This window comes from Haliotis rubra, unplaced genomic scaffold (genome assembly GCF_003918875.1).
Source record: "Haliotis rubra isolate DU_JTF1 unplaced genomic scaffold, ASM391887v1 Scf1528, whole genome shotgun sequence".
Taxonomy (NCBI): domain Eukaryota; kingdom Metazoa; phylum Mollusca; class Gastropoda; order Lepetellida; family Haliotidae; genus Haliotis; species Haliotis rubra.
In genome coordinates this window covers 92,616-120,432 of record NW_025765479.1, presented here as the reverse complement: position 1 = coordinate 120,432, position 27,817 = coordinate 92,616, and the positions used below count along the sequence as shown (strand labels likewise).

The following is a 27,817-nucleotide window of genomic DNA, read 5'->3' as shown; positions in this document are numbered from 1 at the left end:
TGTAATTTGCATGTGGTCAAGAAAATTTGAATTTCTGTTTCTCATTCATCGTTCCTTGTGCCATCATTTCTTTTGTCATTATGGAAATAGAGGACGTTAAATGCAAACAATATTGACATCATGAAACATTTATGTGCGTACCCAGCATGTCCAGATGGTTACTATGGTCCTAACTGTGACGACCACTGTGGAAACTGTGTGGATGGTGATGCTTGCATCAAGATAAATGGAACATGTCCTGGAGAATGTGCAGCAGGATGGTTCAACGACAAGTGTAATCAGCGTAAGTCAGCTGCAGTTATTGATAGCGGTAGCAACACTATGGTATCCTTTATGTCTTATGTGTGACTATTCAACAGGAACATTAGCAAACATATTACAAATGTACTCTTACGTCTGTGGTGACGTTGGGGAGAATAAGTAACCAAAATTAGTGGTGTATTGGTCTTTTTCAGATGATGCTGTTTTCTAATGCTCCTAAGGTATACACATTGTATATTGAAAATTAGATGTCTAAATGCATCTTCGTGTAGAAAAAATCAAAATACGTCTGTACAACCAAGGTGTAAACAATTCGAGAGCTCTGAAGTTTGGATACCTCTCGTTCAGATTTGACTTTATCGTTTATCTCAATAGGAAATTCCTGGTTAGCATGAACAATCTTTTAGCAATCATCAAATCAACTTGCACATACATAGGAACTTGAGCAAACATGTCACGAGTAATGGACAATATGCCCCAAATGTCCTTGACATTTGGTGTTGTAATGCCTCCTGCTCACACAACAGACACATTTCAACTGCATCACCGAGGCTAATTATTGTTCACTGGGACGTGTTTATGTAACAGCATGCCCAGATGGACGTTATGGTGCCAATTGTGCGTCTCTGTGTGGTCACTGTCTGGACACTGACGTCTGTGACAAGGTGACGGGGGCATGTCCTGGAGGAAGATGTCAGCCTGGATGGTGGCCAGATTTCTGTTCACAAGGTTGGTATAAAATCTTCACTTGTTACTGTTAATATGTCTTAAACGCTTTGACTTGTCGTTGATGGTTAATAATCCTTTACAGCTTGCAGTGACGGTCGCCATGGACACCAATGTCAGTCTGAATGTGGTCAATGTAAAGGAAACTCGCCTTGTAACAAGGTCAATGGAACATGTCAACAAGGATGTCGGCCAGGCTTTCAAGAACCCTTTTGTAAAGGTGGGATGCAATTTTGAATGTGACGGAAGTTGTAATTTTTCTGCCCTGTCCACTGTCCTTCTTTATCTTTATATATCTCTTGAGGGTAACTTGGTAAGACACCAAGGCAGCTGAACCCCTTGTTTATGTTTTCAAAGGTAGTACAGAGTGCCCGGCAACGCCAGGATACTCAAACCAGGTAGTGCCAGTTGCAGCAACACTTGGTACACTTCTCATCTTGGCTCTCATCGCTCTGTTGACATCCATCATTTACATTAGAAGGTACGGGGAAGATGAGGTATAAACTATATACATTGATATTCACTACGGGGATTAACATTTTGTGCCAAATTGACCAGTTATTACATTGGAATGCATTTCTTTCGGAGAATGATATAATGTCTATATTATAATTGTAAGGATTAAAACATTGCAGACTGACGATTCAACTGGATGCCTCACAAAAGAAACCTGAAGACCACTACATACCCCTAGACGAGAGAACCAGGGATCCAGTTGTGGAGAACACATATGAACACATTCACAATACCAATCCTTATGTTAATGCAGTCGAAGTCCCTCAGGGACGAATTTAAACTGAATTGTTGCATAAAGCGTCCTGTCTTGATGTACATTGATATAGAGTAGTCTTTTGTAAAGTAAATTGTTCTGAGTGTAGATAAGCGTAGTTTCTCACTTTAGGTCACTTTTAGAGTACAGACCCGTGACGGTCCAGGTTAGAATGGACCTTCAGTAACCCATGCTTGTCGTAAGAGGCGACTAACGGGATCGGGTGGTCAGATTCGCTGACTTGGTTGACACATGTCATCGGTTCCCATTTGCATAGACCGATGCTCAAGCTGTTGATCACTTGATTGTCTGGTCCAGACTCGATTATCTACAGACCGCCGCCATATAGCTGAATATTGCTGAGTGCGGCGTAAAACTAAACTCACTCACTCACTATTAGTGTACAGCTCAAGTAAGTCGTGCTCTGGCGTAAAATATCTACAATATAACGATTGTGAATATGGTTAATCAGCCTGTATCTTTTATCAAATGCAATGATTTGAGTCCTCTTTTTTAAGAGTTATTGCATCCCTGATCATGATAGTTATCAAGAACACTTGGCCTGACGTATTGTTTACCTCAACGCATGTTAACACGTCTTGCCATCGGTCTGGTGAAGGAAATGTGACCTTTTGGTTAATCGGGTCCACTGTCTATCTAAAGGTTAGCAAATTGCACAAAGCTATGTTACTTTAACAATATTCCTGCACTGAAATGCATCACCTCAAAATCACGTTTACACTTGTCAGTATGTACATATTTCACTGACACCTTTTTTTCATGAATGTCAAACATATCACCAATAATGAGCCTCAAGCACCTATAGTTTCATATGTGTCGAACGTGCCCGTATGTACATGCGTCATTCTATAAGTGTCAAAGATACCACTGATAGCTGCTTTGTAAGAGCAAAACCGGGGTGTGCTGGTATGTACACATCTCACTGACACCTTTTTTCATGAATGTCAAATATATTTTCATTACATCACCAATAATAAGCCTTCGTTTTATTGTGGCAAATTACATGTTCTGTCATCTCATGTTTTGCTTTTTCCAAATGATATTGTTTTGATTTGCAACATAATTGTATCCAAATGAACAACACGCTGTTTTTTCGATAACATAGAATTTGGAGCAACATGCTGTTTTTACATGATACTTCACGTTGGTCAGTGACGCTTATTCGTATTGTATTTTCTTATTTTTTAACCTGCGGCCAGTGAGCAAGAATGTATTATGTAACCATGACGTTTTCTATTGAGCAGCAGTCACGACCTTTCAGGTTGGACTGAGAATCGCCATTGACCATGTTTACTATAAGCGGAGTAGGAATTCAATTCTATATATTCTTGTGTGACCTATTTTTGAAAGTAACTAATTTAAATTTGTCTGTCTTACGCAGTGATTTCTTTAATGAGATAAGTGCTGTATGCTCATCAGTGAAATATCAGTTATGGATCATTACTATTTTTAATGAATTATGTTCATTACTAGATTCAATTAATTATGTTCGCCTACTTCATTTTCCTCCTCGGTTATGAGCATTTTGTGGATACAGTACCAGCAGTATGTATTTGGAAGATATATTTCATTTTATGGTAGTTTTAAAACACTTTACCAGACATGGGCGTTAACAAGATCAGGACCTATCGCGGGTACCAAACCCTGCAACACATGCCTGTCCTAAAGGAGAACTATAAAAGCAGCCAAACTAAATTTTGCACAAACCTGTGGTGAATAGTGGTATACCTTTCATGATCGTATTAAATAAGAAGGCTGCTCTTCATATAAGAAATGCCATAGAAATGATACTTTGCAATTTTTCAATTCGTGTTGGTGTCGGTTAATGACTGACTTCATTTTTGTATTACAATAGCTGTGTGCAGTTATTTCTTTTACAGATATTGATGTTGGTGTTTGGCTTGTAATCAGGAGTTTGTTCATTAAACCAACCTTGTGTAAAAAAAATCAGCTTACAGATACATGTAAATGATACATATTTGATGAAGGGACACTGTAATGTTGATGCAAAGAATATTTTTTTTCTTTTCCATTAATGTGTCAAGTATTAATTGTCTCTCATGTTTCTTCCCGAGTATATTCACAGGAAGTGAACTGCTGTCTTGGAGTGAATGAATGAGTAAGTTTAGCTTTACGCCGCACTTAGCAATATTCCAGCTATATAATCGAGTCTGGACCAGACAACGCAGTGATCAACAGCATTGGCATCGATCTGCGCAATTGGGAACCGATGACAGGTGTCAACCAAGTCAGCGAGCCTGAGCTGTCTTGGAAGATAAGTACATGAGGTAAAAAAAATTAAAGCTTCCACGTGATTTATTTATGTGGATTGTAAGTATTGGCAAATACCAAAGGGTGGTTGTATGCAATATCCAATGGTTTCATCGATGTATGTCTAAGTGACTACAGCATTAAAATGCGTTTTAACTATCACTGAACTGATCGTGCCTCTTGTGTTCCTTGACCACATGTTTTATATTATACTGTTATCCCTTTGGTTCTCGTCACGATATCGTTGAAATATTGCCGATGTGACAATAAATACCAACTCACTCACTCACTCACTCATAATGCCTTTGCGCTTTATATCGAGGCCATATGTCCTCATGAGATATTTGTTTTATCTTTACAGTACTGATGTATGTGACAATATCACTAGTCTCTGTTCTAGTGGATGTCTCCCAGGGTATGATGGAACCAACTGCCAAGCAGGTATGCAAAATAGTTAGCATTTAAGTTAATTTTCACAAAGTGGTGTCAATGCGAAGACAAATACCATTATACTTTGGTTGCATGTTTCGTTTATTTATTGGTTTCATTTAACAGTGTTGGATCATCGAATATATTTACTTTTATGGTTTTGTAATCCAACAGTCGTCCAGCAAACGCGCATTAGAACTTAAGCTCGTATTTTCTGTTATATTTAACTGCTTCATCTAATCTGGTGATTTAACGGAACCAATAAAAGCAACTTTGCATAGCCTTCTAAAGTCTGTACTCATGCGTGATGAGATTCGACATACCGACCACTGTCTTGTATTTGTATTGCTAATGTATAATGTTATTATGGACTATTTGGTATCTTTTTCTAAGTAACCAGTGAATCTTGAGATTCTATTGTATATAAGCATCTTCTTCAAGTGTCATGATGGTCTTATTTGTCACGTTAACATCCGGAGCCACAACATCGGATTAACTGAGAAAATAATTCGTTTATGTCCACAGAATGTACAGATGGTTACTATGGTCTGACCTGTGGCTTCCAGTGTGGCAACTGTGTGGATGGTGATGTTTGCATCAAGACAAATGGAACATGTCCTGGAGGATATGCAACAGGGTGGTTCAGTGACAGGTGTGACCAGCGTAAGCCAACTACAGTTATAAAATGCAGCAGCAAGATGATATTATGTGATACGTTTCTCATGTCTCACTATTCTATCGGAAGGTTGGTAAAATATCGTTCTGTTTCGTCAGTGGTGATGCCAGGGGGATAACGTGAACAAAACTGTTGATGTATTGGTCTATAATACTTCAACTATAAAATGCCACACCACGGACCAATAAGATTCCACTGACGTTATGTTTCCAAATTTCCAGCTGAAACGGAACAGGAGTGACGGGATTCTACAGTGAGACCGCGGACTTGTATTTTATTGATAGTGTTAACTGTCCTTGTGACCGTGTGTTACCACTTCGTCAGTAAGTGAGTGAGTTAAAATGTTTATGTCACATCGGCAGTATTTCACCCATATCGTGACTATATCAATCTACACATTTATAATAGTTGTAGGCATATTATAAAAACCTGTCAACGAAGGACAGTAAAACAACTAGTTTATCTCAGATATAATTGTTAAAACAAGTAATCAATTTAAAACATTTTAACTATACAAGACGTTACAATATAACAACAAGCTATAGATCCCCAACAACTGAAGGTAGATCACCATACCAGGGACCATGACGACCCTTTCCTCAGTATCTAATGAATTCTTAGCTTCTATGTTAAGTGAATCATCTCCATCGAGTGGAAACGACGCACTTTGCCATGACATTCTTATTTGACAGTTAAATCCTGAATCATATCATCAAATGACCTAAACTGGTGTTAACATGCACTATTCTCACTATTCAACAGGAAGGTTGGTCAATATATTAAACATGATCTGTTTCGTACATAATGTAAATGTGTCACAGCTGCTGAGGGTAATGAAAACGGAAATAGAATACTCGTAAACTGAGCCTGAAACATTGTTTTCAAATGCTTATAAAGCACGGTGACTGTATAAATCATCTGCATAGAAATTAGATGTCAAATGAATCTTCGTCTTGACGACCATACAAGGAGGCACTGACTAAAGACTGGATACCGCTTGCCTCTATTTGGAGAGCTAATAAAGTTTTTGATTTACATGAACGCAGCTGAAAGATTCAACATCATCAGATCGACCAATACGTGGGAATAATCGCCAGTGGCTGAAGGGATGGTGTAAATTCAGCTAGGATTCATGAAGGTAGCAAAGGCACAGTAAGTCCCCATGGTTCCTGGTATGGTGATCTACCTTTAGTTGCTGGCGATATATAGCCCATTTTTACATTGTATTGTCCGAAAATAGTTTTTCTATGTGCTAGCTAGTTTTAACTCATTTTGTGATAGTCTAGTACTTTTACTGTACTTCGTCGACAGGTTTTATATGTTGTGCATGTATTATGAGTTAAGAACTAGTTCTAGTCATGATATGGCTGAAATATTGCCGATGTGACTTTAAATTTTAACTCACTCACTTTATTCTCTTCTTTTCCTGTTGTTTCTGATATTTTTTAAATTTTGGGACGTAATTTGACGAAGAAGAATGTTTGGCGAGAGTTTCACCAAGCTTATTGGCAATGTCAGACTTATCAGTTAATAAATTGTCACCATCCTTGAGATGGTGGACAGTAGATTTTGAGCCTTTACGTTTTATTTTTTGCACGACTTTGAAATCGGTGTACGGGAATTAATTTTGGAAACATAGTTCTTCTAAGACTGACGCTTATTCTGTTTAAAAGAGCGTCGAGCCTTGGCATTTAAAATTTTAACTTTATCTAAATTATGGACTGTTGGAAGTTTGCGAAAACACTTTTCAGCTTTCTACCTACTGTTTCTGGCCTGTTTACATTCATTGGTAAACCATTGTTTACGAATATGTGGAATTGCAGAGGACGTGGGTATAGTTTGGCCAGCAATGTCAGTGAGTATATCGGAAAACGACTGTATAGGATCTTCACTGTTCCTGAAAAGGCCATGTGTTAAGTGTTCAACACACAGAGTCTCATATAATGACCAATCAGCCCTGGCGAAGTTCCTTCTTGATAAAGGAGGATCATCACCAGGGTTGAATGTTTTGAGAATGGTGGGGAAGTGATCACTCCCTCATAGGTCATCATGGACCATCCATTCACATTCATTATACAAGATGGAGCCAGCGAGTGACAGATCCAGAGAAGAATAGGTTCCAGCAGATGGATGTAAATATGTGTTTGTATCGTCGTTAAATATATACAGGTTATTATCGGAAATGAATTCTTCAAGGATTTTACCTTTTTTATTTGTACGGGCACTTCCACAAAGCCGGTTGTGTCCGTTAAGATCGCCCATGATGAGACATGGCTTCGGATGTTGATCATTCAGGTTTTGAAGATCTGATTGTTGAATAGTAGAAGAAGGAGGGGATATACAAACTGCTAGTGTTAACGCAATGCGCAATGACAGACGGACAGCTACAGCCTGGAGATTGGTATGAAGAGAAACAGGGCTATTGATAATACCTGCCGTACCAACATAGAAGCACACCCAGTTGCTTTATCTCCTTGAGGAGAGAAAGAGTGATAACCACTGTATTTTCGTAAATTAAAAGTGTCTGTAGATTTTATATATGTCTCCTGAAGACATAACGCCGACGGTCGAAAATCCTGTATCAGTAATTGTATTTCATTGAAAATGTTTTCCAGACCTCTGCAATTCCACTGAATTAAAGAGTTATGACTCATGTTGATGTTGGAAGTACTGGGAATCTACATTTCCCAGTCCGAGGCGACTTACTTCTGTCGCCTGCACGGGGATGAGGGGAGACATCCATGTCTTCCAGTATCTGAAATTTGCTGAAACTTTGAACTGGGTCTCATGAACCCTAGGAAATCGATAAGATTTTTGTGTGTAATCTACTTTCTGGCTTGCATGTTTCACAATAGGAGATGAAACCATTGATGTTGGATGCGTCTGTGACTGTGTACTTGTGTCTCTTTTGTACTTGTTTAATGACAGAGTACTTGTCTGGTTGTACCCACGTAATATCAGTCTGGCAGGCAACAGACTTGACGGTTTTAGAAAGAGGGTGTGTGACAGCTGCTGAGTGTGACATACCTGTTGATGAGGGGATTGCATTTAATAAAAGCTTTTCTTCCTGGTATGTTATATTCTTTGGGACTTTAAGTTTTGACTATTGCATAGATGAAGACATGTGTTCTCCATGGCAGCTCACACATTTTGGAGATGTAAGACAATTAGATCCGTCATGGTGCAGCTTCACCACATCGGTAACAAGTGACGGGAATCCTGCAAGATTGGGCACCATGGCCAAACTTTTAGCATTTGTGGGTTTGGGTATGTAACAAAGTGGGTTTGGTATGTACTGTTCCACCTCGATGATACAATATCCATCTTTGATACATTTTGGATGTTTGGGTCGAGAAAACGAAAGCAAGTATGCATTTGTTTTTGTATTTTCACAATTTCTCTTTGCTATGAAACGTTTCATATTGGTGACACCTTGATTTTTAAGTTCGGTTTCTATGTTTATGACAGTTTGAACATTCCCAACAATTCCATAAATTGCTTTGGATGTGGCAAGTGGATTTATTTAAGAGGTCCACCATCATATAGACGATACTACCAGACATCTGCTCCAAATATCAGGAGATTTGTTTGTAGTATTGTCCTCATCAGAGATGAACATTCATCTAATGCGCGCTTATTTTTTTTGGTTGCGCCATGGTTAATTTGAGAAGGTTCACCATCCCAGCTCCACACCCACCACGGAGTATCACAAGGACAATGCTATATACCAGTGGATCACCGACTGGCGGCACCGAGGATACTGAGATGGTGTACTCCAACAGAAGACTAATTGAAAATTAATCAATCCACCAGATTGGCCCATGAGCCATCGCTTTCTGGGCATAACACTCAAGGCAAATTAAATAGGATATATTTCAAAACCAGGTGATATTTTACAAACAACATGAGCCAAGACCTAAAGTAAAAAATGTAGTTCATAATATAATTTGTTCAAATACAAGTAATGCACAGACCTCGACATGACCAGCCGATTGATAGAATCGGGCCCATTGAACCACCTGTCTAGGTGAAGTTGGGGCCGAAGCGGTGTGTTGAGCAATAGGAACACTTTCCTGGCTCCATTGCCCTCAACCACTAGAATCGCTTCCTCCATCGACACAGGGGCGCAACCCGGGGATGTCCAATTCGGTCGTACGACCAGCAATGGGGTGCTGTTAATCAATATGCACCCGGGTCCACACGGGGGTTGAAGCGATCTTAGTGTTACCCAGCACGCACCACGAGGAGGTGGCTCTTCACGGGTGCCTCATGCTTCATTTATTCACTTCCTGGTAGTTCATACCGGTATAGCTGTACAGTGTATTGAACAACTCTGAGGTGTGGGTGTGAGAGGTGAGTAGAGCCACAGTTTTGTTCATAATGCTCTAATCCCTTCTGTCTATATAAATGAAAGATCATCGAGTGATTAATACCAGTGTATCGGCGTCAGATTCTGTATGTGATAACATGCTACGATCCTGTTAGTCAGATATTGATCATTAACATACATCGTTGTCTGTTCTTTCATACACAGTGATTTATGAACTAGACCATGTCTTAGTCTTGAAAAACATTTCTTCAGAACAATTTCAATTACGTATTTCAATAGAACCGCCCTCCTCTGCTTTTTTTCATATGAATATGAAGGGAATGTGACTCTGCTCACCGTGACCTAGATTTACGCAGGCTTTTAGATGTATACAAACTGCAAAATGGACTTCGGTCTGTGTATAACAAAGCAATACCGCGTTTAATGCACAGCGAATGTAAACATTTCACGATCACACCACAGTTGCACTGCGCTTTGTTCAGACATATCACCACGAACGTACACTGAATATAACCATATAACTGCATTTGGCTATGCGTACTATTCTTAATATATCCCCAGCTAGCTGGTATGAAAACCTCTTTCTATCCTCGTAGTGTAAACGCGTCGAGTGAGTGAGTTTAGTGTTAAGCCGCACTTAGCAATATTCCAGCTATATGGCGGCAGTCTGTAAATAATCGAGTCTGGACCAGACAATCCCGTGATCAGCAGCATGAACATCGATCTGCGCAAATGGGAACCGATGACATGTGTCAACCAAGTCAGCTAGCCTGACCATCAAATCCCGTTAGTCGCCTCTTACGACATGCATGGGTTACCGAAGATCAATATTCTAACCCGGACCTTCACGGGTCAAACGCGTCAAGTTGTCGATTGTGCCACAGTATCTGATAAAAACGTGTTTCTATTTATTACAACGAATTTCTATGGCTATTGAATGTCTACGTACATCAGAGCATAAAGATGCTACAATCAAGTGCATACATGTTTGAGCGAATTATGAATCAGTGGTAGGCTATATGAATCCAAAATTTCCTTTCTCTGACCCGCCTCCGTGTTGTAGTAGTTAGAGCGTCCGCCCGGAGAGCGGAAGGTCGCAGGTTCGATCCCCGACCGCGTCATACCAAAAGACGTTCAAATATGGTACTTGTTGGTTCCTGCCTGGCGCTCGGCATTAATGGGTACAAGAAAGACTGGTCGGCTCGGAATCAGTATAGTGTGTCTGAGTGGGGTATCCATGCTTCACTGCGGCATGGTATCTCAGTGGGCTAGCACTATAAAACCAGCTTATCTGCGCTAGTATAAGCAGCCGCACATACACATACACACGCATGCACGTCGTGATATGAGCGAAATATTCTCTAGCACGACGTTCAACCCAATTTCACCTCACTTTCTTCCTTCCGAAATGTCGGTTACAGAGCGAATTGAGATACAACAATTAGAACAATTGGAAGCACCCATATTATACATGGCTGAAAACAGTAAAAGTGAACGTTATGTTTAAAATGTCATGTATTTAGTGAGTGAGTGATATATCCTTTCCCACTTCTTTTAACATTCATAGCCTTTCTGCAAACATCGGTATATCGAGGCGTATGTACACGAGGATTTGTCGAGGTGCTTTGGTGAAGGCGGGTGAAACAAAGAATCAGTGGATTTGTATTTTGACACCGCATATTCGTTATACTAAGATTAACATTGATCAAGAATTAGGTCATGTGCGTTTCTATCTAATTCAGTTTCACTAACAAACAGAAGTTGCAAAGCCCTTGCCACATTCATAAGAATATCTCCATATTCAATATAATTATATTCATGGGTTGTCTAAATGCAACATGGATACAAACCATAAATGTCATTGTCACTTCGTCGACCTTAAAGCAAACGAAACAAGTTTGTTTTAAACATATTTTATTCATGAGAAAAGGATTGGGTACAAGTTATACAACTTAGAACACCCTCTCCGTAGTATTTACATAGTATTATTTACATTCATTCTACAAGATGGACAGAGAAGAACAGAGCAGAAATATGGGAAAAGAGGAACAATTGCAACAATTAAGAAAATCGTTTTGAATGACAAATATATGTTTGAACAATTTTAAATATGTTTTGATTTATGTGAACAGTCAGATCTGCATTGCCATGTAATAGTAACTCATAGGTTATATCCACATTTGTAATACTGCGTAAATTAGTCATCATGATAGTTCTCTGTACTGTATATAATTGACAGTCAAATAAGTAATGATAAGAATTTTCACAAACATTTCCACAAGAACAACTTGGGTTATCTCTTAAACCAGCACGGAATAGATCATAATTCAACTGACTACAGGTGTAACGTAGTTTTGTAAGGATGATGTTAGTGATTCTCGGTCCAGAATCAAAGTATTGAGGAGCAGTTTTATGTTTTATAACAATATTCGATATAAAAGAATTCAATGACTCGCTTTTTCTCACTTCAACTGGAAGTTCATTCCACATTCTAATTGTGGATGAAAATATAAGAATCATGGGAAAATTTTAATCGCGAGAAAGGAAGTGAGATATCATCAGAGTTGCGAAGATTATAGCTACATTTAGATGCTACGTCCCCAGGAACAAGATCAATAAGGTACGATGGTGCCATATTATTCTGTATTTTGTAAAAAAGGCGAAGTTTACGCTTTCTCCTACGTTCTGCTAAAGATTCCCAACCAGTTTCATAATACAGATGTTCATGATGAGTATATTTAGGTAAACCTGTTACAATTCTTGCTGCTTCTAATTGCAGTTGTTCTAATTTATTTGCTTGATATTTAGCACATCCATCCCATACTTCACACGCATATTCAAAATGGGGTCTTATGAACATTACGTAAATTCTATTCAATACAGAGCGTGGTAATAAAAATTTGAGTTTACGTAGAGAAGATATCATTTTTGAAGTTATTTTTACAATATTATCAATATGGTCAGACCATTTACAATCTTTGAAAAATGTTAATCCCAAATGTTTATGATTATTAACTGTTTTGACACAAACCCCGTTAAAGTACAGATTTAGTGCATCAACATTCTTTTGCAAGGAGAAAAAGATTGCCTCAGTTTTATCAGGATTGTATGTTATAAGCCACCGCTTTGCCCAAGCCCGCAGCCTTTCCAAGTTTGAATTCAAATCTCTTTCAATGAATAGACGATCATGAGAAGATGACCCAAGAGACGAATCATCAGCAAATAATCGTGTCAAGCAGTTTAAATCATCAGCAATATCATTGACATAAACAAGAAATAAGAAAGGACCGAGGACTGACCCTTGAGGGACACCAGCTTGTAAATACCCCGGCTTGGATAGGGCTCCATTCACAAAGACGCTTTGTGAACGATTACTTATGTAATCTGCTAGCCAATTTAACAATGAACCATGAATTCCGTATTTTTCTAATTTCAACAATAAACCTTTATGCCACACACGATCAAAAGCTTTAGAGACATCACAGAAAACCATACAATAGTGTTTTTTATCATCTAAAGCCGCACAGATTTGGTCATATATTTCAATTAATTGATGGACAGTTGAGTGACCAGACTGAAAACCTGATTGATACTTATACAATAATCGATTTGCATGAAAATAGTTGTACAGACGTTTAAACATCACTCTCTCAAACACCTTGCCCACACAACTGATCAAGGATATAGGCCGATAGTTAGAGGCCATTGAGGGATCACCCTTTTAAATAGGGGCATTACATTTGCTTCTTTCCACACACTTGGATATATACTACTTTTAATGACTGATTAAATAACATGCACAGTGGGATACTTATTGAATGTACAACATTTTTAAGAAACTTATGACTGATTCTGTCCGGGCCAGAAGCTTTTTTAAGATGTAAACATTTGATTATATCGGACACTTCATTTACATCAATTGTTACACTATCTAAAACAGAATCAGTGCGTTTGTCAAAGAATGGCATATCTGTGTTTTCTTCATCAATACTAGATATAGACTGAAAATACTGATTAAGTTTCTCTGCTTTCTGCATATCAGTAAATAACGTTGGGTTTTCATCTGCATCATTTTGTCTTAAAGACGGAATGCAAGTGACTGATCCTGAATCATTAATCAAAAACCGAAGTAATTTCCAATAGGAATTTTTATTACTAGAATACAGATCAAGTAAAAAATCGTTTGTGAGACTGGCATAAAATGAATCCTTTGCATAACATTTCATATTATTTACTTTATTTCTTTGTTTCTTATAAGCCAAAATATCTACTAGACGGTTTGTCTTTTGGGCCTTTTTTTCTCATTCTATTTCTTTTTCTACATTCTCTCCGAAGTTCTGAATTAAACCAAGGTTTATCAGTTGGTCGAATGGTGACCGTTCTAGAAGGAATACACACAAATATAAAACGGTTGAGATGCTTATAAAACAGTGCACAGGCTTCATTAACATTCCTGCAACTACTAAATATGTTATACCAATTTGTCTCATTAATCATAGCATTGAGTTTCTCATAGTCACCTCTTTCATAACATAATACGTTTCTTTTGTAGGCTAACCTGGTATTTACATGAGCATCAACGGTGATATACGTACCTTTGTGGTCACTTATACTTTTACATAAATCTACAACACCACTGTCTAAAACATCAACATCTTCAGATATAATGATGGGATCAAGCAGTGTGCTCGTTGTTTTTGTTACTCTCGTTGGGTCTTTAATAACATTTTTCAGATTTTTTTCTAGCTATTAAATCATGCAGATACGTGTTATTATTGGACAAAAGGTTTGCATTTAGATCGCCAACAACGGTAATTTTACTCGAGATATCTAATGCAGTCTCAATGCTACTATCAAGCCGACTCCAGTATTCTAAACCTTGGTATTGTGGTCTGTAGGTGACACATAACACAAGCGGCTTTTGTGGGATAAATACTTTAACCCATATAGATTCATCACAGTGATTTTCAAGATGACATAATCTCGTAAAACAGAGAGCGTGATTAATATACATGATAACTCCACCACCGAAAGAATTTCTGTCTTTCCGTATGGGTTCATGAAAATTCACCCATTTGAGCGTATCAGTATCAACATCGGAATCTAAATGGGTTTCAGTTAGGCAAATAATGTCATATTCAGATAAATATTCAGACAGGTATTTTAGTTTGTGGCGTAAACTTCTCACATTGAGATGGAAGATTGAGAGTGATTTGTCATAGTCTGCACGTGAAAATGGCCCTGGATTTAACTCTACGTCTCCCGCAAGCTGAATTAACAATAGCAGATGTAATACTACATTGATATTGACAATTTGCGACTGCAGCACACAAAGAGTAACTAACACACAGCTTGATTTACATGAAATTGTTAAGATAGTATACATGCAGGAGAGTTCAGTGAGAAAATGTTCTCTGAACGATTTGCCACTCATGCTGAAAAAATAATGTTTTACATTCATACGCAGTTGTTTGCAAAGTCGGACACAATTGAAGACACCGATCGCCACACGATGTTGCATAACATTATTACCCATTGTTTAAACAGACTGATACATAGAATATGGTTACAGTGTGACAGTGGATACATACATGTTTAATTGTAACACATGACTGAACGGCAATGCAGATCTGAGGTTGTGCTTGGATACAATAATGGAATATGGATACTGAGGAGAAATAACAGATTTGGTACAAATAATGAGAAAGTTGGAAACAAGAAAGGTAAGGCTATATACAGTGATATATACACACAGAAAACATGATAACAGGATGTGTAGCGGCTAAAATGTGGATTTCAAATTTACTTACATTTTACATATTTACAATCCATGAATATCCTTGATTAGCACACATCACATGAACACAACTAGAACACAGTTATCTCCTGTACTGATCGAGTTCCGACTCGTCGTGAATCACACGGGTACGTCCTTCGATCTGTTCGAGAATGTTCACACGTCCATCTCTTGTCCACGTTGACTCAATTCGTCCCTGTTTCTTGAGTTCTCTGGCTAGCTTGTATAGGCAACTTCTGTGTCTAGTTAAGTCCTCATTGATGTACACATTACACCGTGTATCGCGAAGTTTCCTCTGGTTGGTGATCACTTTGTTCCTGTCATTGTAGTTCACAAACTTGATGATAATGTCCCTGTGCTTGTCCTTAGATTTCCTCCCTACACGGTGGCACCTGTCTATGTCTGAGGGAGATAGGGTCTAGTGTAGTCCTCTCAATACATCAATGGCGATGTTCTCGGTGTCCCTGCCCTCCTCGTGTATGTCCTCCGGTAATCCGCTGATCCTGAGGGAATTCCTACGACTATATTGCTCTAGTTCGTCCGTTTTCATCCTCAGTTCTGTCCTCAGTTCTTTGATCTCCTTCTGCATGGGTTCGATGTATTCCCTCAATACAGCCTCAACGACGTCCTTTGCCACCAACATGAACGCCTGTTTGAATTTGTCCTGCAGTTGGGGTAACATCAACGCACTTGTCAACTTGCTTGTTAGGACACCTTGAGAGGCCTCGTTGATGAAGTTGAACAGGGACGACGGGTAGGAGATATCGTGCTCTGTGTCGTCCTGACCGGGCGTAGCCGAGTCTGGTTGTTGTGATGGCGGGGCGTTCAAACTCTTACTGGTACAGGCTTCTGATCCCTGGGGGTTAGGCTGAGGGGTACTGGTCTCAAACGTAAACACACTTTCTAGTGTCGTCTGTTTCGGTGTTTTCGGTGGTAGTGAGTCTAAAGGGGATCCTGATGGTTTCCTCTTCTCACTTAGGCTCCTCGCCGCCTTGGCCCCTGCCGCCTTGGACCCTTGTCGCCTATGTCTGTCCTTAGGAGGCATAATTCTGCTTGAAAGAACCCCTTTCTTCTTCGTATGTGCTACTACAATCTCTGACAAGACTTGTAAGCGATATATATTCCTTGCATGCACATAGATTTGCGTAAATGATCCACTAGAGTCGAGAGCTGTCTCACATGCGACTGGTCGCGTCCGCCATCTTGAATTAGTCCAACACAACGTGTTCTATTGTATTCATCTTCTAGTTAATGTAAAATATTAACTTAACAATTAGGATTGTTTCATTACAACTATGGTAAGAGATAAGATGGCAATTGTTATTGGCATACATAAAGTACTGTGAAATTTCGGTTATTAAAACATCTTGATATTTACGAAATTGCCACTCTTATTATTTAGATCAATCGCATCCCCCCTACATGCCCGCGCCTTGAAAGGTAGCACAAGTCCTGTTTTGATATCATTTGGAGTCACTAAAATTTCACATTGTTATGAAATGGAAACACTGTTGACTCTGTCATGCTGACCCTCATGTTGATATATTTGTTGTCAGAAGACATTCTGTTGAGATTGACTTTGACCATGATTTTTAAAGTTTCACTTTCTTTGCCTCTGTTTTAGATATCAAACATGGAATGGTGCTGGGTGAGACTGCTTGTGGTCTGTGTCACTGCGGCCCTCACTGGTAGGGACGTTATTCACGAAATGTAAAAACAAGTGTAACTATAAGCAGATCTGTAGTCTTGATTCACAAATACTTTGCCATCCTCGAATCCTATCCACGATATGTCTGAAATATTGCCGATGTGACTATAAATCATAACTCACTCACTCGAATCCTATCACTATGTTCTCAAGCAAACCTTTAAATATGAGTGAGTGAGTGAGTGAGTTAATATTTAACGTCACATCGGCAATATCTGAGCCATATCGTGACGAAAACAATTTATACAATACAAAAATGAAAACATTGTGAATAGTTAAACCTGTCGACGATGGACAGTAAAAATACTATCACAGATATGAACATAAAACTAGCATGTAAAACTAAAACAGTGTAATTAAAGAAGACAATACAATATAAGACACAGCTATAGATCGCCAGCATCTGAAGGTAGATCACCATACTAGGAACCATGAGGACTTACCTACATTTGCTACCTGCATGGAGCTTTAAATATGACAAGCAACAAGGAGAACTGTTTTTAATACAGATGCCCAATGTCACTGCAGTACCACAGAGCTCTGTAACAGTTTCCCCTCAGCTCCCTGTAGTCAGATGGGTGGTCAGGACATGTGTCAGGAAGGATGGTTTGGTCCGTACTGTCAGAAACGTGAGTATGGGAAGATGCATATAGGTAATGCCATGTCAACGTGTCACTAGTATTTGTTCATTCCACTTGTCATGCTAATGTTGTGTAGCTGTTTTCAGAAAATATTGCTCTGCGAAGATCGTGTAGCCAGAGTAGTACTCTATCCAATAATGCAAACGATCATGGAGCAGGACTGGGTGTTGACGGCAGAGCCACAACAGATGCCAGGAGCCAGCCATGGACATGTGCTCATACAAAGAATGAGACAAATCCCACCTGGACTGTGAACCTGAACACTTTAGTTCCAGAGAAGATACAACACATCAGGCTTTATCTACGTGGCGATGACCGTGAGTTCATCCATACGATTAAAATGGTAGTGGTAGTGTCAAACGGTGCAAGCAAATGACACTCATTTATTTTGTGTAGTTCATGGGTTGTTTTCACAAAGCATGATCAAATGCAAAAGCATTCCAAAATATGAATGGAATGGACAAATTCATCCAATTATGACGCATTTAGAACAGCATGTCACCACAGAGTGAATGAGAAAGTTAAAATGTAACGTCACCTCGGCAAGTAGAAAACTAGTTTGGACAATACAATGCTATTGATCGCCAATGCAACTGAATGTAGATCACCATACTAGGGACCATGGGGACATGTAGTGCTTTTGCTACCTGCATGGATCGACCCTAGTTGGATTTACACCGTCCCTTCAGCTGCTGGCGATTGCAGGAAACAATTAGCCGAAGTTTAAAAGATGAAAAATAATACGTTTAAAATCCGGAAAGCTTAAACTTAACTTTGAAAGTTTTGGGACTTACGTACCCTCTCAGGAGTACAATAATTTTACTTTTAAATAAATAAATAAACTTTACTTTAAGACATACAGCCAATAACATTCACAGTTGCTAATTTATACTACATTGTTTAAAATTCATTTATCTGTTTACAAAACATATTTTTCAAAATGTATCTAACAATACTATTTCCTTTAAACAAGAGATGACAATCTGTCCAGAACAGCAGCAGTTCATAGTCCCTGCTTTCAATGAAATACCATGTGATATGTTTGTTGACTTAGTTTTCTTTGCATGTACATGAAATGCTTTAGAAATACTTCATGGTAATCTTGTACTTTAGCCGTATGATTTCTTCATATCCTTAAGATAAATTGATAAAGTCGGTAGGTTTCCCATGCCCTTTTAATATAGACCACAATCATCAGGCTCATAATTTTTAAGAAATCTCGTTTAAAAAATTTCACCTATGTCTTACAAGTCGTGCATTTGTACAGACTCCAAGTAATCTATCATTGTAAAACCAGAAATATTTAAAAAAACATCAAACTACAAACCTCGGAGTTTTAAAATATTAACGAATCTTAAGTGCACCGATACATTCGATGTGAAGCCTCATAGGTTTTAACTTTTATCAACTTGAGTTTATATGCATCATGTCCCTGGTCAAACGGTTGAGATTCTCTACTTATCATATGTGTCTTCCATCTGTGCAGTTCAGGAGAGAAGCAACGGCATGGAGATATTTGTGGGCAGCCAGATGTGCTACAACTGGCCATCAACTGAACATCCTCCTCCTATAGCTAACGTCACCTGCCGCCAGCCACTGACAGGAACCACGGTCACTATACGGATACCTGGTCCACTGAAATTCCTTACTTTGTGTGAAGTGCAGATATTTGGTATGTCATGGCTATGTGGATTTACATATTTGGATATGTTCTTCATTGGTATGAACTAGAAAAGGTTTCACTATCGATACATGTATTATCTATCGGGCTGTTGAAACATATTAAATTCGAATGGATATTGCAGCGATGAACTAAACATTTTGCACCCATCTATGAGGACTTTTAACATTAAGTATAATGCTGTTATTACTTAAATTCAATGCCCAGTGAGGTTTTCTTTATTGAATTGTTCAATCTTTTCAACATCAATGAAAAATGTATCTATCCATCAGCTGTATTCATTCAGTAGAGTATACCACCGGCCGATGATACACTAGCAAAACTGGAGTCCACTTCTCACGGTGCCTGTTTGATTCTAATCCACATTACTATGTATATATATATATATATATATATATATATGGTAAGCGTTTTGACCGTGCATTCGTTCGTGTACGCCATAAACAGATTCACGTGGTGTTATCCAAATTGTCACACAAATGGTAATATTTGAACGTACTGAATCGTCTTTGTAGGTCATACATTGTGTCATGGTTGTTCGTCTGTGCCCTATGAAAGAGATACCTTGCGCTGAGAATGTGGGTTGGAATAACGGATGGGACTCAACACACAACAACACTAAAATGTGTACTTTGTTTAGAAATTTTAATCTCAAATATAACATATGTTATGTTACATTTAACCACTTTTTGAAAGAAAATGTGTATTCATATTTGAAGTGACGCATATGTTTTATCAAAGTGTTAGGTTATCAATACATACAGTTCTACATTATGTATATGGTGACTATATCTGAAAATATCAAACAATTATCAGTTTGCAGTGATGGATGGTTTTCTGAAGACTGTGACAAACAGTGCCGATGCCTTAACAGTAATGACGTATGTGACAAGATCACTGGTCGCTGTTCTAGGGGATGTCTCCCAGGATATTATGGAACCGACTGCCAAACAGGTTTGAGCATAGTTACAAGTTTAGTTAAATGTGATAAAGTGAGTGAGTGAGTTTAGTTTTACGCCGCACTCAGCAATATTACAGCTATATGGCGGCGGTCTGTAAATAATCGAGTCTGGACCAGACAATCCAGTGATCAACAGCATGAGCATCGATCTGCGCAATTGGGAACCGCTGACATGTGTCAACCAAGTCAGCGAGCCTGACCACCCGCCTCTTCCAACAAGCATGGGTTGCTGAAGATCAATATTCTAACCCTGGACCTTCACGGGTTAAACTTGTTAAAGAGTCTGCATATGCGTCAGATGTATTTTTCCTTTCCTGAATGAGTTTCTGAGTTAAGCGACCAGTTGTACATTGTATATGTGGAAACATATAAGTCTCTGGGCCAAAATGGACCCATACGCTACTAAACATTGACGATAACACCCAAACAGGTATGTTCCGAAAAAGAAAGAATAGATACCATGGTAGCGGTTGGGTGTATCTCATACTTACAATTAATATGAAGAAAAAACACACTTTTGAGTAACGATAGTGGTGGGCTGGGCTGGGTAGCGGTTATTTTGATAGTGGCATTGGTGGTAGTAGCAGTAGTGGTAGCGGTAGTGAATGTGTATTTGTATGTGTGTGTGCGTGCCCTCGTGCGTGCGTGCGTGCGTGCGTGCGTATGTATACGTGTTTGGGGATTGGGAACTTTGTTTCTGTCAATGCATGTCATCGAAAAGATACAAAAGGTATAAAAGTCTTCATCAATATCAAAAAACCAAAACGACTATAGCTTTGTATTTTGTGTTATGATAAACAGTATTGACTAAACTGGTGATTTAACGGATAACAAAGGGGCCAGTTTGAATAACTTTCATAAAGGCAGACGAATAGGTGTGCAAACTTTCTGAATTGAATTTATAAAGAAAATCAACGTATATGCGCAACGTGCAGTCTGGTCATGTTTTCGATACTCTGTTGTTAAACTAACAGTATTCATGTAGATCCTGTAGAAGTTTGTACTCATGTGTGACGAAATTTAACATTGAGAACACACCCTTGCATTTTTATTGATAAAGTACACTTTTATTTGGACTATGTGCTACCTTTTGCTCGGTAACCAATGAATTTTTAGTTTCTGTCTTACATGAAACATCTTTATCATTTGTCACGCTAAAATACGATACAACAACATCGGATTAACTGTAGATGTGGCTAGTCATATTGAAGATAACCTGAATTTATATTTTATGTACACAGCATGCCCAGATGGTTACTATGGTCTAGCCTGTGGCGTCCAGTGTGGCAACTGTGTGGATGGTGGTGTTTGCATCAAGACAAATGGAACATGTCCTGGAGGATGTGCAGCAGGGTGGTTCAGTGACAGGTGTGATCAGCGTAAGTCAACTGCAATTGTAACATCAGCAACAAGAGGATGATAGCTTTTATATCTTATGTCTTACTATTCAACAGGAACATTAGCAAACATATTCCAAATGTACTGTTTGGTCTGTGGTGACGTCAGGGAGAATACGTGACCAAAACTGGTGGTTGTATTGGCCTTTTTCATGTAATGTAAATATGCCACACCTGTGTTGTTTTTAAGTGTATGCATATTACATATTGGATATTACATATTACATATTGGAAATTAGATGTTTAAATGCATCTTCGGGTAGAAAAAAAAATCTAAATATGTCTGTAAGAGTGGGTGAGTGAATTAAAATTTATAATCACATCGGCAATATTTCAGCCATATTGTGACTTAAAAGTCATAAATTAACAATAAACACAATTACATTATAAAACACCTGTCAAAGAAGGACAGTAAAATAACTAGAATATCACAGGAATAAATTTAAGACTAGTAATTAAATCTAAAATATTTTACCTATAAATGACAATACAATATAAAAACAGGATATAGGTTGCAACAACTGAAGGTAGATCACCACACTAGGGACCATGGGGACTTGTCGGTAAGAACAAAAGTGTAAAAAATTGGAGAGTTTGGATACATCTCGTTCAAATTTAACTTTATCCTTTATCTCCATAGGAAATTCCTGATCTGCATGAACACAAATTTAGCAATCATTAAAAAAACCTACACATACATAGGAACTCGAGCACACATGTCAAAAGTAATGCACATATGTCCCAAATGCCCATGACATTTGATGTTGAAATACCTTATGTAATTGACTAATTCTAACTTAGACTATTGTTCAGTGGCACGTGTTCATGTTACTGTCTACAGCGTGCCCGGATGGACGTTATGGTGCCAATTGTGCGTCTCCGTGTGGTCACTGTCTGGACACTGATATCTGTGACAAGGTAACAGGGAAGTGTCCTGGAGGATGTCAGCCTGGATGGTGGCCAGATCTCTGTTCACAGGGTAGGTACTAAATCTTCACTTGTTCCTGTATATATTGAACGTTTTATCTTGTTTGTTGACGGTTTATCACATCTTTACAGCTTGCAGTGATGGTCGCCATGGACACCACTGTCAGACTGACTGTGGCCAATGTAAAGGAAACCTGCCTTGTAACAAGATCAATGGAACATGTCAACAAGGATGTCAGCCAGGGTTTCAAGAACCCTTTTGTAAAGGTGGGGTACATTTTGATGTGAGGGAAATCTTAATTTGTCATTATTTGGTAGAAGTCTGGCAGTTAGGCATATAAATATATATCTCGTCTACTCCCCAGAATGCGTTGATGGTATGTACGGGCTGACTGTATGTCACGATGTGGTCAGTGTAAAGACGCCTTAAGCTGTGATAAATCCAGTGGGGAATGTCCCGAAGGATGTCAGGGTAACTTCATGAAGCCCCTGTGTCAAGGTAAGATACCAAAATCAATAAGAAATATTATGAAACTAATGTATTCTTTCAACCATATGCAAAATTTGCTCAGTCATCCAGACTACTGTTGGAATTCTTGTTTTCTATCTATATACCGAGTGAAGGTAACTTGGTAAGACATCAAAGCAGCTGATATGAACCCCTTTTCTATGTTCTGAAAGGTTGTACAGAGTGCTCGACAACGTCAGGACACTCAAACCATGTAGTGCCAGTTGCAGCAACACTTGGGACACTGCTCGTCTTGGCTCTAATCGCTCTGCTGACAGCCATCATTTACAACAGAAGGTAAGGGGAAGATACTTGATACTTAAGTACAGCGATTGACATTTTGTGCTATATTAACCACATAATATTATGTATAGGAACGCATTTCGGAGGATGAAAAAATGTCTATATTAGAATCATAAGGATTGAAACATTTCCGTATATTACAGACTGAAGGTTCAACTGGATGCGTCACAAAAGAAACCCGAAGATAACTACTTGTCTTTAGACGAGAGGACCAAGGATCCAGATGTGGAGAACACATATGAACACATTGACAATACCAACGAATAGTTGCATAAAGCGTCCTGTCGTGATGTATATGGATATAGAATAGTCTTTTGTATTAGTAGTAAATTGTTCTGAGTGTTGACAAAGGTAGTTTCTCATTTCAGGTCACTAATTAGAATAAAACTCGAGCCAGTCGTGTTCTAGCTTAAATATCCACAATGTCACGATTATGAAAATGGTAATCAGCGTTTATCTTTTATCAACTGCAAGCATCAACAGCAGTGTTTATTGAACTCAGCACTCTCGAATATAGCTCATATCATGATTCAGTGTATGGCCTGTTGTAAGTATTTTGTATTATTTTGAATATTTCTCTCTTAATAATTGTTTGCGGTTGAAATGTTTGCTTGTCGCCCTGAATATGCAAGTTTGATTCACAGCTGTGAAGACAAGTACTGTGTTCCTCATAATACGTGTGGGTTGAAAGTAGCACAAAAATATGTTACCTTAACCATGTTATTGCACTGAAATACAACACATGTTTATTCAGTATAGTATTTAGATACTGTTTGAAACATTTCAAAAGTTCAAACACGGTTGAATCGTTTCCTTATTACCCTGCACATATAAGTTTTGATTCACAGCATGGGTGAAGTCCGTTCCTTGTTCCTTGTTGTGGCATAAGGTTTGCAAATTGCGCCAAACTATGTCACTTTTACAACATTCCTAGACTGATATATCTTAGCTCAAAATTATATATACCCGGAGAAAAATTGCTATCGTTTCTTATTTGTCGAACGTTTATGCATGTCTCTATGTACATATTTCACTGACACCTTTTTTCATGAATGTCAAACATATCACCAATAATAAGCCTCATGTGTATATAATGTCATATATGTAGAACTTTCAGACTTGCCCGTGTGTACATTCGTCATTATATAAATATCAAGATACCACCGATAGCTGGTTTGTTAGTGCAAAACCGTGGTATGTTTCTTTGGAAGGTCACATGCACCTCGTCATATCGTAGTAAATTATGATACAAACTATATGTACTGTCACCTCATGTTTTACTCTTTCCAAATGATTTGATTTGTAACATAAATAATATCCACTTGAACCATTTGTTGTTTTCCCACTATATTTCACGTCGGTCAGTGACGCCTATTTGTATTGTATTTTCTTATTATAAACCTGTGGCCAGTGAGCAAGAAAATGTTATTAACCCTGACGTATTTTTATCTAGCAGCAACCTTGCAGGTTGTACTGAGAGTCGCCATTGGCCTTGTTCACTATATGCGGATTAGGAATGCAATATTTTTTGCAGTTACAAATTTCATTATCTACGATGGCGAAACTATTGGGGTTCAGATTTTTCATACTATGCCCTAAAGCAAAATATCACTTCGTCACGGTGACGTAACGTTATGAACAATGCCGTGACGTCACGTTTTTCTATGACGTTGCGTTCTATATGCGGCGACGGCAGGTAGCCAGCCTATGTTTGAAAGTAGATTTGGGTTTACTTTCCTCAATTTGACGACTTCGTTCATAAATAGAGCGTTATATTCGTGCCCATATCACATTCGTGCCTAAAGATCGGTATATCACTCGTTCTCGTTCGGGAAATAGCAACATTTAGGCACTCGTGTAGTAAATATAGTATGACATTGGCACAATCCACTATTTAGCTTGTCTGTCTGACTTTATGGTTTCTTTTATGAGATATGTGCTGTGTGTTCATCAGTAAAATATGCAGTTATGCATCATTGCTATTTTCTACGAATTGTGTTCGCCTGCTTCGTTTTCCTCCACGATTATGAGTCCCTATGGTTCCTAGTATGGTGATCTACCTTCAGTTGTTGGCGATCATTAGCCCGTGTTTTATATTGTATTGTCTTCTTTAAGTTTTACATGCTAGTTTTGTGTTCATATATGTGATACTATTTTTACTGTCCATCATCGACAGGTTTTACTCTCTAACATGTTATTATTTTTTTTATTTTAAAAAATTGTTTTCTTCACGATATGGCTGATATTGCCGATGTGACGTTAAATGTTAACTTACTCATCCACTCCTCAATTATTAACATTTTGCGGATGTTTAACAAGATTAGGACTGGTAGCGGGTTCCAGGATTGAAATGAACACCTGCAACATATACTTGTTCGTAAAGGAGAACTTAAAAAACAGACAAGCTGACTTTTACGCAGAACTGTGGTGTATTACTTACATGGTCGAAGTAATAACAAGGTTTTTTCGCAATATAAGAAATGTCATAGAAATCATTACTTTGCATTTTTTTTAGTTGGCATAGTTGTCGGTTAATGACTAGCTTCATTTTTGTATTACAATAGCTGTGTGCAGTTACCTTTTTACATATATTTATGTTGGTATTTAGCTTGCAATCAGGAGTTAGTTTTGTTTATTAAGTCAACCTTGTGTAAACATTTCAGCTTACAGATACATATTAATGATACATATTTGATGAAAGGACATTGTAATGTCGATGCAAAGAATAAAATGTTCTTATCCATTAATGTGTCCCCTATTAATTGTCTCTTATGTTTCTTTCAGAGAATGGTCGGATGAAGTGTACAGATTGGGGAGATGAGTACATGAGTATAATATGCATGCTTCCAAGTGATCTATTTAAGTGGATTGTGAAACTTGGCAAATACCAAAGGATGGTTGTATGTAATATCCAATGGTTTCACTGATTTATGTCTAAACGGCTACAGCAGTAAAATACGTTTCAACCACCACTGGACACAGTTCCTGAACTGTCCCTTGATGACATGCTTTATATTATACATTTATCCCATATCAATGTCAAATTGGATTTCGTAACGAAATGGTGGAAATATTGCCGATGTGACAATAAATACCTGTCACTCACTCCCTCACTCATAATGCCTCTTTGTGCTTTATAGCTGGGGCATTGTACGGCATATGTCGTCGTGAGAATTTGTTTTATGTTGCGAAAATGCACTATTAAAAACCCAAAGAAGTAAAACGCAAAGGCGAAATTAGAACAAAAATGCTCTGTTCAATATGCTGACTATAGTTCATTTAGTTCGATTGATACGAGAATGAAACTATGCGTGGCGATAGTTACACGTCCTGTCCACCTGTGTACAGGCTTAATACGACTACGAATTCTTCCCTGTGGAAGTCGCCATGGAAAGACTTAGTGTTTAAATTATGAAGGGAGTCAGCAGTGACACGAGCTCTATATGTTGGTGCGTCGCAATGTTAAAACAACTTTCTCTCACTTTGAATAATGACAAGAATGTGACGATGAATGATTTGGTCGATGTTCCGATGTTTTGGTCACATTCCATAGGCCGACCACCAAGACAAATCTCCGTTTGAAGGATTGGCCGCCCCACACCATCACAACACAGAATATGTTTACCGCAAACGAATCCATCGATTTGTCCAAAACTGCTCGGTGACAAACATTAATAGCAATGTAAGTGGACATACTGTCCTCTCTCTCATCCAGCTAGGGCCCATGCAGGAAGTAAATGTACTGTATGTCCCCATGGTCCCTAGTATGTTGATCTACCTATAGTTGTTGGCAAAATATAGCCTGTTTTTATATTGTATTGCCCTCTATAGTTAAACTGTTTTAGATGTAATTACTAGTTTTAAATTCGAATCTGTGATAATCTAGTTATTTTACTGTCCTTCGTTGACAGGTTTTTACAAATTTACCATTAATTACTATGTATAAACTTCATTGTTCTCGTCATGATATGGCTGAAATATTGCCGATGTGACGATAAATTTTAACTCACTCACTCACCCCTCTCTGGCGGCTATGGAAAAAAATCGGGATTCATCACCGAAGCAGACCCGCCCAACAGAGCCTTACAGTCCCTATCTGTACGTACGGCGTTGCTCTATAGCGTTGGTAGTCGTCGAAGCAGATGTATTGTGTGTCGGGGGGGGGGTCTGGAGTTTCCTCCCCACTCCCTCACAACCACCCAAATAAAGATCAAGGACGGTTGTGCACATGAGCTTACATTTCGTTTTCTCTTTTTCCTATTGCTCTATCATGTGTGGACGGTATGCGGCTAGGGTACTATAGAGTACAGAAGTTTAGACCATTGTATCTACATGTACACGTAGCAAAGCAGTTTCGCAGGTGTATGATTTGTATAGACAATTTGTGGTTTTCACAAAGCATGACAGGAGA

The 27,817-nt window shown here is 38.5% G+C and overlaps 1 protein-coding gene across 1 annotated transcript in view; it reads left to right on the top strand.

Annotated features, from left to right (window-relative positions):
* The window catches only part of LOC124270564 (multiple epidermal growth factor-like domains protein 11), a 39,029-nt gene extending 13,518 nt beyond the window's left edge, over positions 1 to 25,511 (top strand). The window contains exons 7-23 of the mRNA XM_046705579.1: positions 146 to 283; positions 850 to 990; positions 1,073 to 1,207; positions 1,345 to 1,468; positions 1,623 to 1,777; positions 5,003 to 5,140; positions 15,951 to 15,955; positions 16,905 to 16,968; positions 17,498 to 17,617; positions 17,716 to 17,946; positions 19,116 to 19,301; positions 20,127 to 20,264; positions 21,513 to 21,650; positions 22,510 to 22,647; positions 22,728 to 22,862; positions 23,277 to 23,400; positions 23,550 to 25,511. Of these exons, the coding sequence (XP_046561535.1) occupies positions 146 to 283; positions 850 to 990; positions 1,073 to 1,207; positions 1,345 to 1,468; positions 1,623 to 1,777; positions 5,003 to 5,140; positions 15,951 to 15,955; positions 16,905 to 16,968; positions 17,498 to 17,617; positions 17,716 to 17,946; positions 19,116 to 19,301; positions 20,127 to 20,264; positions 21,513 to 21,650; positions 22,510 to 22,647; positions 22,728 to 22,862; positions 23,277 to 23,400; positions 23,550 to 23,673 (2,234 nt within the window). The 3' untranslated portion in view covers positions 23,674 to 25,511. The remainder of the gene's footprint in view (positions 1 to 145; positions 284 to 849; positions 991 to 1,072; positions 1,208 to 1,344; positions 1,469 to 1,622; positions 1,778 to 5,002; positions 5,141 to 15,950; positions 15,956 to 16,904; positions 16,969 to 17,497; positions 17,618 to 17,715; positions 17,947 to 19,115; positions 19,302 to 20,126; positions 20,265 to 21,512; positions 21,651 to 22,509; positions 22,648 to 22,727; positions 22,863 to 23,276; positions 23,401 to 23,549) is intronic.
* Positions 25,512 to 27,817: the final 2,306 nt, after the last annotated feature.